We start from the raw sequence: 12656 nt of genomic DNA, 5'->3' as shown, positions 1-12656 counted from the left end.
CTCTTTCCTCTTTTACCTACAAAAAACAGTAAGAAAAGCAAATATACTTTCACACAGCAAATATTTTTTATAGAGTTGAAGGTATTTGTGCTGAAGTCAACTGCATTTCTGTACCACTGCATGCATGATGCAGCAGTGGTTTTGAGACTTAATACACTGCTTCATTTTAGACACGGGTATCTATGGTTATATGTGGTACAAGAAAGTGACACATCTGCACAGGTATGTTTATTTTTTCCTGTGTTTATAGTGCTTCAAATGTAACTTTAAACCATTCAGAAAGCACAATTTCATACCAATTTTACATACTTTACATCACATTTCAACAATGTTAACACAATTGTATCTACTAAATCAAACGAACAAAATGGCCATGAACTTTTACACTATTCTGTAAACAAGTTTTTCTTATAAACAATGGTAAACGGAATTAACACAGACCACCATATGAAAGAGGAATGAACTTTTCCTTAAATAAATCACTCTGTTTATAAATACTTCAATTCTCTCAATATACATTTACAGACATAATTGATTAAAAGCAGATTACCTACGCTGTTCTTCAAAAAGAAAATGGCTAGAGATGGACCACTGTGTGTTAAAGTCACCTAACATAAGAAGCAAGCATATGATTAGTAGAGTGTTAGAAGTATTACTGTACTTCAACCTCACTTCTGTTTGTTTACACCAACACAGAGAAGACAGTCATGTTAGGGAACTTTTACTTGAATTCCAGCAAATTACAATCGATCTTGTAGTACACGTATGGGTAGTACTCTTGCTGACTGAGGTTTAAGCCTGGAATATCCATGGTTGCCTGCAAAGAAAGTTTTGAAACCAGTTACACTCTTACCATTAGCCTCCTATTCAGAAGTAGATGAAACATTGACATGTTTTAGAAGCAAACAGGCCAGGCAAGACTTCAAGCTTAAATTTCCATGTTCAAGCGACTGTTTAAGCAAGAGAGTTAGAACTTTGACAAACGAATAACAGTATTTTTCAAAATCAAATAAAACACTTTTTCAAAATCTATGAAATCTATGAAAAGCACTGCTTTTCAATACAAAACAAATTATCAGAATAAGCCTCCCAGAAAACCAGTTTTAAACATGAAAATGGGGTCTCTACAGATGGAAAGGATGACTCCACCTTGACATCAATTCAGTCTCCTTCTGCAGAGAACGACAACTATGTTAACTTAAAAACAAAGACAGCAATGCAACAAAAAAAAGTTGTTTCAGTATTAAGACCACTGTTATTGTAGACTGTGGACAACTTATGTATTCCTTCTGGGCTCAAAAAAGATATGAAGTGTGTTCAAGTTCCTTAAGTCTAGTTTTAGATCGAAGTTGACTTTGAATTCTTTGAGGATATGAATATATATGCAGTCTCTAAGACATCCTTCCATCAGTAGTAGGAAATAATGCAGTACAAAGAAATTAGATGAAACTTCTATACCAGACAGCTCATCGAATGCACTGGTTGCAGATTTAAATACTATCTGCTTTGCAAAAATGTAAAGCATTTTTATAAGGAGACAATTTTCTGTACTGTGAGAAAATGGAGAATATGGAGAGGTGTAGCTTTTTGATATAGCAAATAGGCTTTTTTTGTTCAAACAGAATTAACCTAACATTGATGGGGAGTAGCAGTTACAAAAATACTTACATCAATGATAGCTGCTGCACTGCTGTCAAGGTGTTTGTATAAGTCATACAAAACCTCCCTCAGTTTCTTCATTGTTCTCTTATTAGGCTGAAGCAGCATTGCCTGGAAATTAACTGGCAAACCATACCTGAGGAAATCAAGCAGATAACTATGAAAATGCTGAAACAAGCTTTCCTCTATCCTTTCAAAGCAGAACTTTATTTATTTTGAGAAAGAATCCTATTGCTAAAAAGGAAATTCTGCTCATTTTCATTTTTGCAAGACTTATTTTTCTACAATTCATAAGGCATCAATAGAACTTCTTTCTTCAAGTTTAAAATAACAAAACAGAAGTCTAATTGCTTTTAAAATCATTCAAAATCCTTGAATATTTAGCACAATTCTCAGTTCCCTGAAGTCTCAGACTAAGTTTTGAACATTTCAATTAGTTTACTTGCAAGACTTTGCTTATGTCAGTAGGTGGAGAATCTAGTCTCTACACAATTCTCCTTTCTAGATGTGTGGAAACATTTGCCAATACTCAGATCAAGTTCAGCTTTCTTCCTTACTCAAGTTGGTCTTCAAAATAAGGCTGCAGCAGCTATGAAACAGACTAGAAAGCAAGTTAATGTGATTTTTTTTCTTTTTCTCCTCTGTTTGTTTCCTTTATGATAACTTACCAAAAAGGTTAAAAAAACCTGTTTTCTGACTGACAAAGGCAGAAGCCCTTTCAACTCTAAAAAAAAAAAAAATCCAGGTCCTTCCTTCTGCAGAACAACTACAGCTGTTCTTCAATCAATCTGGTAACTATACTTTTGGATAGGTACGGAGAAAAAAAGCAGAGAAATTTTATAGTTAGAATATTGAACGGTTTAACACTTGACAAGTTTAGACTGCAAAATTCTTAGAAAGGCATGTTTTAAAGAAAAAACATATATTTCAATATGTCAAGCTATATTACACAAAGCTGGAATATTTTTATTCTGAACTATTTAAATTCACCACTTAAATAGAAGATACAGTAAGCTCTTTTTACAAGCAGCTCATAAAGCAAGCTAAGAATCAGCAGAAATGCCTTGCTGCAACTCACAGAGTACCTGTGATTCCTAAAGGTGGCAAAGATTATCCAAGGGGCAAGAGACACAATTATCTACCTCAAATATTCCATAACTGGCAACTGGAGGTAATGCCAACAGCTATTCTTACTGCCCTACTTCTTGTTTCCTCCTCCCTGGAAGAGTGGCATTCGCACACCTCAGTTTGGTAAACTCAAGATAGATATAAATTCTTACAAAGTCCAGGAAGAAAAGCACTGTTCAGGTCTGCCTCATTACCTTAAAACAGATTCAACAAAAACTCGTAGTGCTTTCACGTGAATCCATGCCATGAAAGCTTCACTAAAATTAACTTTCAGCCACCGAACCAGCGGCCCCTGTGAAAGGGAAAAAGGAAAAAAAAGTTACGCTATTCAAACTTCAGAAAAAGATTCAGCTCATTAAGCATGTTTGAGCAGATACTCAAGATCTGTACCATGATAATAAAGACAATTTAAAGGCAGAGTTCAGCACGGACATAATGGCTCAGGGGTGTTTAAATTCTAAGTGAAGAGAAATTTAATGAGACTTCTGTTGTCTCTTTAACATACCCCCTCAGCTGCTGTGGGCTAACTATATTAATGGCAATTTCAGTAATATCTGATTATTTCATTCAAATACTTGTCTATTTTCAAACATCATATATTATCAGCTGCAATATCAGCACTTGGTTCAATGCAGTGAGGAGCATTTTTGCTACAGGAAACTCAGTTATCCCTGAGCAGATTAGCTGGGTGGAGTCATGTCATCCTTGCAATGCTTTCTGAGAATCACAAGTTCATTAAATTGTTAGGTAGCAATAACAAGTCTTAACCATCTCATGTTTCTGTAATGACTAGTTTATAGACTTACAAACTGTTTCTTCTTGTCACTTGACAGTCTATTCATTTCTTCTTTATCTGCTTTCATCTCTTCTTCATTATACTGGAAGTCACGGACCATAAATCTGCATTTGGAAGTGAATAAAATCAAAAGTAGCTACCCAGAGATCCTTCAAAGCATGAGAGACAGAACACTCACAAAATAAGCCTTACTTATATTCTCTGGCTTTATGCTTGAAGTCATCCACTGCCTTCCTGAACAAGGTGACGTTACAAAGGTAACTATCTTGATCCTCAAAGAGTACACTACACAGAAAGAAACAGTGTCAGAATTAATAAGGTTCAAGTCACCACAGATCTGATATACAGTAGCTTAAGTTGTATTTTATCGCTACTAAGCAAGAACATAAATGTAGATAATCACACAGAATTATTTCTCAAATTAAACACCTTATATAGAAAGTAACTGAAACTCTAGCAACTGCTCTTAATTACTCCCTTCATAATGGATGGCAGTTTCCATTTCATTCAGAGACTTCACCACTCAGAAACACTTCACACCTGTCTGGAGTTAGAGATCCTTTGAATTTTTGCTCGACTACAACATAATCAAGCTTCATCAGATAAAGCTAGAAAGCCAAACATTTTGACAAGTTTTAGACAAATCTTTAAAACTCAAAGTCACTAAAGATAAAGAACCCTTATAAAATATAGCACATACAAATATGAGTTTTAGCATTTAACAACTTACTTGCTGGAACGTGGTACAACCATCTCTGCTAGTGTTTCGTATTGCTTCACCCAGTCATTATAATTTGACCTAGAGAATAGACAGGCTATGGTTAGACTTCTAGTACTGTAGCAGGAAATCTTAGATTAATGGATGAAGCTTTTCCAAAGAAATGTTAAAAACATTTAATCACCACATCTTCCAATCCAGGTGTAAGTTGTCAGAAATACACAAGACAGTCCTCCTCACACTGTTTTTAAGATTATTGCTAAATAAACTATAAAATATATTAATTTTGCTATAATTATCTTCAGTCTTCATATAAGCTTACAAATGTATAATTTTTGAAATTAAATTAGTCACCATTAGGTACAGATCTCAGGGGACCACATGGCCTTAACTGGCAAGATTTATCACAGCTCCTTATGTAACTCTGCTCTTCGGAGTTACTAACAGGATTACTTTTTTCCACAATTACAAATGGGTTCCCTAAAGTCCTGCACTTGCCTGAAGTACCACTGAGAATTTTAGAAGCCCTGCCTTTCTGTAGCTGGTGACAAAGAGGTTCCACCCTTTCAACACCAAACCCAAGTCAAATGTAAAAGAAAAATAACAGCTGAGATATACTAACCACCTGTTTTCTGCTAAAGTCACTGCAAAACTATTTTGCCTTCAACAGAGTTTTACCTGTGAGAGAGACTACTGCTTCATGTGACAATCAGCCTACTGGCTGTCGTTACAAGTTAGAAGCTCTCTTTGTTCCCAGCTCCAGAAAGACAGTCTAGTGCCATCTTCTAATTTTATGAGAGTCTTAAGGAAATCTCTATCACCGCTTTCTTTGGCCAGAGGAAAAGGTGGTGTTTTTGTTTAAACATTTCAGACAGGAACAACCGGTTCCCAGCAAACCTTTGCCATGACACAAGCAGTGTTCCATTAGTAGATTCCTATGTAAGTAAAAAAGCAGTGTTCTGGCAATCTGAACAAGTGCAGAGCAAAGAAGTAAAGAGTTCACTTTGCCCACTAAGCGGTGACAGCCAGCACAGGCCTAACCAGGAGAATTCAATCATAAAGCCTTCTAATGTAAAAAAAAAAAAAAAAATCATGTTTTTACTCAGTACTTATTATTTTCATAAGGATACTTTCTGCAACATAACTAGCCATGGTTAGCATCAGATAAGAGACCTAAGTCTGATCCTGAAGAAATTAATAAGCACTCAGTATTCCTTACAATGAGTTCTCACAAGCCATGGAATACAGGCACACAGGCTCATTTGCCTCCACTAACCATCCAAAAGTTTGTTAGTTCATCCAGGAAAACTCCAAATTCAGATGTCCTTTCTGACAGTACTAGAGGGTTGTGGGATCTATTACTTGATCAGGTTGAGGGAGTTGATTCTCCCCCTCTGCTCTGCTTTCATTAGACCCCACCTGGAGTACTGCATCCAGCTCTGGGGCTCCCAACATGAGGACATGGACCTATTGGAGTGAGCCCAGAGGAGACCACAAAAAATAATCAGAGGGCTGGAGCACCTCCCCTATGAGGACAGGCTGAGAGAGTTGGGGGTGTTCAGCCTGGAGAAGAGAAGGCTCCAGGGAGACCTTAGAGCAGCTTCCAGAGCTGAAAGGGGGCTACAGGAGAGATGGGGAGGCACTCTCTATCAGGGGGTATAGTGATAGGATGAGGGTAACAGCTTTAAGCTGAAAGAGGGCAGATTTAGATTAGATATTAGGAAGACATCTTTTCCTGTGAACATCGTGAGACACTGGAACAGGGTGCCCAGAGAAGCTGTGGATGCCCCATCCCTGGAGGGGTTCAAGGCCAGGCTGGATGAGGCTTTGGGCAACCTGGGCTAGTGGAGGGTGTCCCTGCCCATGGCAGGGGGTTGGAACTAGATGATCTTGAAGGTCCTTCCAATCCAAACCTTTCTATGATTCTATGATTTGAGTTTCTTATTATTGTGCACTTAGGACAAACAATAAACTTACTTCGGTACAATCACTAATAACGTGACCAAATATTCTGAATCGAGCACAAAGTCCTCTTTCTTTACAATATCAGCAAGACTTCTGGTTAGCAAGCTTCCCCTGCAGAGAAACAAAGACAACTGGAGTAAATACATGTTTACAAATTGAATTCATCTGGACAACAGTTTCCAGTACTTGATAGTATAATATTTTGAAAAATGTATTTTACTTAAGTATTCACTATTAGCAAAGCAAGCAAAATATCCTTATATGCATTTCATATCTTACTGTCTAAAGTCACTGAAAGGTTTTATCAGTAGCTCCACTGGTGTGTGTCATATCCCTATTCCAAATACCTCACATCCATAAGCTCTTTTAAAAAGTGATTTAAAAACACAAGGGCCATTAAAATCATTAATTGTGACATCTAGCATATGGAGCCTCAGAGTTACAACCAACCTAGTACAGACCTACATACAGATCACCAATAAACTTTTAAAGCATCATATTGCCTCATATTCAAAGGACTGAGAACACACACAGATTTAATGGGGCTTAGTCAACAAATTACCATGGCTTAAGATGGAACTTAAGGCTCACTCATAAAATGGCTGTAATTAGTATGACCCATAGTTCTGAATCAGCCAGCAAGGTTGGACCATTAATTGTAATGGTAGGGTTGGCTCAAATTAAACAACTATCTTTGCACAGAACTGCCATACCTCAACTGTATTTCAGGTAATCATCATGCATACATGACAAGACAGCACGTAGTGCTTGTTTATTAATTATCTGCACGTATGCAGCAGCTGTCTCTCTGCTGATTAATTCTGAGGGAAGAAACTCAGAAATGTGGATATGCTTAAAGCATAATTTGGAGTGAAAGGGAAGACTTCCTTGTTTAGACAGACACCTAAGTAGCTGTGTTACACACCACTTTAACAGCACAAAAGCTCCAGCAATTTATACTATTTGTACATGCTTTTGTGTATTTCATAATTGCTTATCAATCGCAATTCAGCTGGTAATAAATGTTCTTTTATGACAGCTGCTATTCAAGGTTGATAAACACCTCAAAAATACATTAAGCTTAGAGCCTGTACCTCTTCACACATTAGTAAGTTTTCATGGTTAGATAACTTTCCTGTGCTACAGGAGCAAAAAAACAATGTGACTTACGCATTCTTTCTTTCCAAATTCTGAAGGTTCCCTTTCAGATTATTGTATGCTGAGGCTCTTGCTTTTAGATCATTGTCGATCTGGTTTACTCCCTTGAAGACAAAAAGGAAAGGAACAGTGTCTAAAGAACTAGAATAGTTTCCAAAATGATTTCTTCATGTCAAAGCTTAGATCTGCCAACAAGAACTTCATAAAAAATACACAAGTTAAAATACTTATTTTTCTAGCGCTTGACAAACTTAACTCAAAACTCAGAAAACTCTAAGTTAGAAGGCCTTTAAAGAAAAATCAGTCAATAATAAAAGTTACACTTCCTCTTCTGGTATCAACTGGACATGCCACTGCACCCAGCTGATCATTATTCCATCACCTTGAGGCTACCACCCTCCATCTCAACTGACAGGAGAGATCCTTTGAAGTTTACCTTCCTACTGTGATACAAGTACACACGTGAACACTGGGTATCGCTTCCTCCAGCTGTTATTTCACTTCTCATTATACTTTTCCCTCAGAGTTTCAGGAACAAGAATGATGGTACAGTTTTATAAGTAGCAAATCAAGAATTAAGTAATTCAAAGCATTATTGCTTTGCGTCATCTACAACTGAAGAGGAGACTCTGTTGCACGGTATTTGCCTACTGCAATTTGCACCTTTCCTTCAGATGAACAGTCTCGGTCTCTCAAGGATAGAATATTAACTAAATGCATCATCTGCCTGATTCCAAGTGGCCATTAATATTTAGAACAGTAAATAGTATCACAATTATTTTATCTTCCCCCCCAACTCCCAAAGCTATGTCCCATTCTGTATGTCTGAAAAGGAAAATACAATAAACTTTATCACCATCTCACTTCAAAAAGTCATCTTTTATGCTGCTGTTTTACATTGGCAGTGGCTTAGAACTATAAAGAAAAAACTGTTTTATAGAGACTTTCTTCATTTAGTAAAAACTTATGTATTTTGGAAAGTCTGAAGTTGCACAGGGCCAGTTCCAGGGTAGACAGATAAACAGTATTTCAGACTTGAATCCAATTTATTTCAGGCTATAAATACACCTGTCTAATCAAGTACAGGCAGCATTCTACATTTAACGTAACTGGCAGCCTTCAATCGTCTTTCAAGCTTTCATATCAAAGTTCCAACTACTTTACTGTTTAGACTCAGACTCTCACATTCAGCTTGCCACTGCTGCTCAAGTAAGCCATCTTTCTCAAATCCATCCTCCAGGATTAATTACAATGATTACCAAAAATGATTCATTCCCAGCTAGGTAACTTGGCAGCAAGTGGAAGAACACAAAACAAATTAAGCAATTAGTAGGTCTTAAGCACCTGATCATATGTCTATCAGTGTGTACTCTATACAAGGAAGTATTTTAGAATCAATATACTTAGTTGGATAACTGAAAGAGCGTGGTACAGTATTGGTCTGGCATCACAACGCTGCCTACTCCCTCCTTCACTGCTTCCTCACTAAAAATTCCCAGGGACGAGCATCTGAACACAGTCAAGGGACTCTCCCTTTATTGGGCTGAGACTGTTGACAAAACATTTTGTTTGCATACAACACTTCAGTTTGGGGATCCAGATATGGTTTTATTCCCACAAAATAAAGCTCTCAAAAACTATTAGTTTAAACTAAAATATACTAACATCTAGAGAATATGTAGTTATAGCAAAGCATGAGTCTGCCAGCACTAACCCCCATCCCCACCCTGATTATCGTTTCCACGTATCCATCACCAAACACTATAGGTACCCAGAGCAGCTGCTTCTTTTTTCCAGGTTATGTATTTTATTGACACAGATAATTGCAAGAGCCATTTTGCAGATTACAGAAAACAGAAAAGGAAAACAAAAAAAAAAAAAAGAAAAAGCTGGGAAGATACTAAAGCAAGGGTAGCTTACAGAAAACTCTTTTACTATTTGAATACAGCAATTCACTGCTGAGGATGCTCTCTCTGCTCACAGCAGGTACAAACCAAGTGAAACCCCCAAAGTGCAAAAAGCTGTACCAAGGTAAAGGTGGGGAAAACCCACGACAGCACTCAAACAAGCTTTTCTTACATCTAACATTGAAGGCTTATTTTTCCCCTCACAACTGAGTGCCATAGCTTTCAGAAGATAAATAAGTTCCCTGATTCACTGCTAACAGCTCAGAGTTTGAGAACATCAGAAAAACGGCATGCCAGTGCAGCAAAATTTAAAAGTAAGTTACATAATTTTATAGCTATTTATTTGTTAACTCAGTGATCTTAAGAAACAAAAACCAGCAAAGACAGCATGATGGCCTTTAGGGAGCACTCTCCAAACCCTATCCCCATCCTAATAACACTTCTTAGGTTACTAAAACACAGACACTGCTACCAGGTTCACTACTATTGTTATCAAAGTTACATGAAGCTAAGAAAAATAGACAAATATCCTTGCGTAACAAGTTTTGTGCATAAATATCTCAAGTTCAAATAGGGAAGTTTTTATAAAACAAATTACCTTACCTTTGCAATAATTTCTGAAATATTCTTCAAGGATTGCTGGACTGGGTATTTGGCCATATCCCACTGGAACCTTGTTATATAGGTGACCAAGTCAACTAAAATTTTAAAGAACAACTTTGTTAAGATAGACAATAAAAAGGCTGATGGATTATGTTCCATGTAGGATTGCTGTAACAGAAGAGCAATGTAACAGATGGTTTGTTAACCTTCACATGTGTGGACCCTCTTGCTTAAGAAATCTGGAAATAAACAATCAAGTTGTAAGTTATCTGTGACCTCTGCCTTCAGATATTGGTTTCTCCACCTCTGTAGACCCTAAATGATATTTACGACTAAGCCAATGATGGCTGAAGAAGCACAGAAAGACCAACTAGTTTTTGCTTTGTGTGAAAAATGGGTGGGAGAAGGGAAGGTTATGATGGAAAAAACAAAGGCAAAGATTACGTGGCTCACCTGAAGCTACAGTTTTGTAAAGCTGGCTATGAGAGAGACTAGCCCAAGTCCCTATCTAAGAATAAGCGTGTTCATCAGGACTGCTGCGCTTGTCTTCACATTAATCCACTCATATTAGCCTCTCTTGCACCAACACAAGCTGAAATGAGTACCCATTATGAAATGGCTACGGAACACTAAATATTGATTTAGAGACCAGTGCAACTCTTTACTATGATAAAATGGGACAAATATTTCCATGAGACAACTAGTTTTATAAAGACATTCTATCACAATCTGGGAACAGCTGAGTATTACAGCACAGCTTTCATAAAATTATACCTATTCCAATGACAGACTAATACAAAGAACGTTTACAGTGATCAGTAACAGCAATTTTTATGTTCCACTAGAGACCAGTGATGACAAAAACACAGCCCCAAAGGATCAAAAGGCTTCTCTAAGTGAGTTATTTAACATGTAGATCTATTTCTTGCCATTCTGGATCCTATAATTTGTTTCAGGGCAAATGACTCATGGAAAAAAGTACCTCCAGGTCTAAACTAGGCTTTCAGAATGTCATACAGTGAAGCAGCATTCAGTATGTTTCAGGATCATTGCCTTCCCTCCTGTCACTTTTAGGACACACATATTATGGTTAACACTTTACCTCCACTAGCCAGAAGATTCTCCTGAACTTTATCTTTACTGTCTTCTAGAACATCAGCCATATACTGGGCCACTTTCTTTACAACACTGAAAAACGAAAGATAAAGATATGAAAAAAAAAAGCATTTAAAAAATCTGCCATTTTGAGAAATACCATTCATTAAACTGGTCTGAAATTGCCCGGGAAAAGGATTAAGAGATTAGATCAAAAAGGAAGTGTTTACTGCTTTACATACAAGCTTTCCGAGAGCACAAACTAGGCTCAGTTATCTGAAGGAGACCAACTTCTCAAATACATGCCAGAATTTTATTTAAATCCTTCTCTAGTGCTGCTACTCAACAGTTCTCAACAAGGTGAAGCTACTTCCCTCGCCTCCAGGTAAAAAGAGTTGATTTCAGGTGTAAGCTCACTATACTCCAATCTTTTTTTGAAGTCTTGTAGCACTTTCAAAATCCTAACCCCTTTCTAAAAATAGATAGCAAGGCAGAAATCATCAATAATCCAAATAAAAACACGAGGCAACCACGAAAACGAAACACCAAAGGTGACTGAAGAGCTATGAAGAAGCCCCAGCCCTTAGCCCTCATGAGATCTGACACACAACATCTGACACTTCCTCCCTAGAAAAGCTATGTTTAATACTACTCATGTGCCGTGCAAAATAGTTTCCTTTTCTATTTAAAAACAACTACTTAACACTTGTCTCCTTGAAATAGAAGCTCCACAAGTTCTGGTTAAGTGAAGTTTAGTTACATTTGTCCAAAATCACTTTCAAAGGACCATTAGCTTCTTCAAAACTGACAGCTTTTGCATTTTAGTATTAGTGCCGTTTAATCATCTCTGTGGATTAGCAAGCAGCATGGTCACCTTCTCAAAGTCTGTAAATAGTACTCTAACTTGCTAAAAGGAAAAAAAAAAGTTTTTATTCTGTTTCATCATCACTTCCTGCAGCTGTCAGGCTCAATTCCTAACAGCTCTCCAGGACCCGGAAGCACACAGCACTACTATTAGGAGAACCATCCTTCATCTATACACTATGTTTCACTATTCCACAAGAAGTTCAAATTTTTTTTTTTTCCAAGTACAGATACCAGGAAAAACAGCAGCTTAGCTTACTGAAATCTTAGCTTGCTGACTGCCTACAGAGGATCACCATGAAACAAAAAAAGTTGAAAATAATCCGTGTATTGTTAGGACTCTGCAAGCATCACATCATTATTCTAATATTTTGTATATTAGTAAAAATAAACTGTTACCCCTCCACAAACGCATCCAGCTTAGCCAGCTCATCTGACAGACCAACCAAAGCATCCAGTGTGCCAACCTAGAAGAAAAGATCAAAATGCATTAGCAATTGTATATAAACATAGAAAGATAAAACCAAATTACAATAAAAGCAAAATTTCATTAACAGGTAGCTCTTCAGAACTACATAAAATACTGTACTCTAAGATTTCAGACCTGCTGCTTTAACCAAGTCACACTGTGTTTCACTTGCTCAAAATACCCCTAAAGCACCCCTGTATCAGATCTAACTCACTCTAGTTTAGGGCACAGTTTCAGTCCGGCATACCAGCCATCAATAATCCAAATAAACAATAATATAATAATAATAATATT

General features: G+C 37.1%; 1 protein-coding gene across 1 annotated transcript; it reads right to left on the bottom strand.

Moving 5' to 3' along the window:
- Positions 1-206: 206 nt before the first annotated feature.
- Positions 207-12360, bottom strand: ATP6V1C1 (ATPase, H+ transporting, lysosomal 42kDa, V1 subunit C1; the record flags this gene model as incomplete). The annotated part of the gene is made up of 11 exons (XM_010073456.1): positions 207-817; positions 1669-1795; positions 2982-3079; positions 3594-3687; positions 3776-3868; positions 4314-4382; positions 6279-6377; positions 7437-7528; positions 9935-10029; positions 11037-11122; positions 12293-12360. Coding segments are annotated over 11 exons (1017 nt in total), but the record flags the coding sequence as incomplete, so codon positions are not given.
- Positions 12361-12656: the final 296 nt, after the last annotated feature.

Source organism: Pterocles gutturalis, unplaced genomic scaffold, assembly GCF_000699245.1.
Source record: "Pterocles gutturalis isolate BGI_N339 unplaced genomic scaffold, ASM69924v1 scaffold18982, whole genome shotgun sequence".
Taxonomy (NCBI): Eukaryota; Metazoa; Chordata; class Aves; order Pterocliformes; family Pteroclidae; genus Pterocles; species Pterocles gutturalis.
The sequence above is the reverse complement of the archived record's forward strand: the minus strand, read 5'-3'. Positions and strand labels throughout refer to the sequence as shown.